At 36.3% G+C, this 2,335-nt stretch overlaps 1 protein-coding gene across 1 annotated transcript; it reads left to right on the top strand.

Moving 5' to 3' along the window:
* Positions 1–1,759: 1,759 nt before the first annotated feature.
* Positions 1,760–2,116, top strand: LOC111206852. The gene has a single exon (XM_022704277.1). The coding sequence runs from the start codon at positions 1,760–1,762 to the stop codon at positions 2,114–2,116; it is 357 nt and encodes a 118-aa protein (XP_022559998.1).
* The last annotated feature ends 219 nt before the right edge of the window (positions 2,117–2,335 follow it).

The raw sequence follows: 2,335 nt of genomic DNA on the forward strand, positions 1-2,335 counted from the left end.
TTATTGGCTTACATAGATAATTAAAAAATGTCTTCCATGTGTATTAGAATAAATCAGATCGAATATGTGAGGTTTCGGTTTAATTCATTACAAATAAGGCCAATACTAGAGATTCTAAATTATATTATATATTTAACCACACGACGGTGGTTCAGAGATAAGCAAGTTTTAGATTATAAAACAACTTAGGTCTAAAATTATTCTGCTACACTTTATCATGTGATCATGCGGATATGAATACATCAGCATATTTAAATATCCAGAGAAAATCTATATGTAGACTTTACCTCACTTTGAAAATTAATTAGTCTAAGTTTTTTCATACGTCGGGAATATCCTAGATTATTCATATATATATAATATATATTGATAATTGTGGAGATCTACTTAAGACTAATTCTATAAAATCTTACATTCGGATACGCGTTATTCCAATTAAAACATATAGACAGAAGTTCGAGTGGAACTCGTTTACCACTTGAACCAACACAGCTTGATTTATTTATATTTCACAATACCATTTTTGTTTTGTAGCACGACATCAGCAAACTATATCTAAACCCTAAACATATCAGATGCTATGTCTCAAAAATAAAAATATATATAGAAAGATGCTCTATGTTTGACAATTATTTTCTTGTAACGAATTTGACAATTAACTATATATATATAAATATCTGTTTTCTTGTTAAATCCAAACAGATCTTGATACGTGTCACAATATAATTTACGAAATAATAGATCATTGATCTAGACAAAACATATATAGTTTGGATTCTTAAAAACAAAACAAAGGCATCTTATGTGTTTTGGAGTGTGGGTTACGGTCCTTACGGATAGTTACGTCCGTTTTGTTTGCTAACGTAAAAGGAGCGACGCGGAGGAACGAAGGCAGTAATGCAGAATCTGAATAAAGGATCGAACCATTTTTAAAGTTTTCTTGAATGCCAACAAATTAATATATACCATGCATGGAGTCTCTCTTATATACGATACGACTGAGATCGAGAAAAAAAAGGATATCATATATTACTCTGTTCGTGAATTTAACAAAATCTTATTTTAGGAGGTCACATTAATTATTCTTTAAGATAGTCCAAAACCAGGATCCTTATACCCGGATCGGGGTCCACGAGTGTTAAGTTATGGACCTAATGTTAAACCCTTTTTGGCGCATTCTTGGAAACTAAAATGTTCTCCGAAACTAAGACACTTTGTATGGCAAATTTTATCTGGGACACTACCAGTATCCAAAAATCTGAAGGCTCGTGGTATAGAGTGTGATCTCCGGTGTGGTATTTGTGGGGCAGAAGAGGAATCCATCTATCACGTTATTTTTGAATGTCCACCAGCACTTCAAACATGGGCTTTATCCCGAATCCCTTCCCCTCCCGGAATCTTTCCATCTTCCTCCGTTTTTACTAGTCTGGATCATCTTTTTTGGAGACTTCCAACGGATGTTGATTCGGAGTATTTTCCATGGATTATGTGGTATATATGGAAAAATAGGAATGACAAAATTCATAATAATAGGACTGTAAGTCCTCAAGAAATTTTGCGCAGAGCGGATGTTGAAGGATCACTTTGGGCTGAAGCCCAACTCTTGGTACAAGAGAATCAGGGGTTTCCACCGACAGATGGGAGTTGGCAGACATTGGGGTCCTCTCGAGTTTGCTACATTGATGGGGCGTGGAGAGAACATGATGCTTTTACAGGCCAGGGCTGGTATTGCCAAAAGATAAACTCAGAGGACGTAATGATGGGCGCAATGAACCTTCGACGTAGCCTATCACCTTTACATGCTGAATGTGAAGCTCTGATTTGGGCAATGGAGTGCATGAAGACCCTGCAGTTCTCAGATGTAGTATTTGTGACGGATTTTTCTCAATTGGTGAAGATGGTGTCCTCACCTGAAGAATGGCCGGCGTTCGCTACACACATGGAAGAATTCTGCCGAAGTAAGACTTTCTTCCCCAACTTCACGATCAGATATATCTCAAGGGCACAAAACACAATGGCGGACAAGCTTGCACGTGGTGCGAGGAGTTCTCCTTCAGCTATGCTATATGTCGATTCTTTACCTCCGGTTTGGCTATCTGAACCGGTGGCCCCATAGGCTTCTAGTCTATTATGATGTCAAAAAAAAAAAAAAAAAAGATAGTCCAAAACCTAAATGTCAACATGTTACTCATAAAGATTTCAAATGAGTTACTTTCTTCTTCTTTTTTCTTTCAAGTGAGTTACTTTCATTTACCTTGATTTAAAAAGTATCAATTTCCCAAAAAAAATATACTCCCTCCGTTTCAGAATAATACATGTTTTAGGATTTTCACGC

This window comes from Brassica napus, chromosome C6 (genome assembly GCF_020379485.1).
Source record: "Brassica napus cultivar Da-Ae chromosome C6, Da-Ae, whole genome shotgun sequence".
NCBI classification, from domain to species: domain Eukaryota; kingdom Viridiplantae; phylum Streptophyta; class Magnoliopsida; order Brassicales; family Brassicaceae; genus Brassica; species Brassica napus.

What these genes read in the sequence shown, in the direction of transcription:
- LOC111206852 (XM_022704277.1), top strand. Translation starts at nt 1,760, where the DNA reads ATGGGCGCAATGAACCTTCGACGTAGCCTATCACCTTTACATGCTGAA.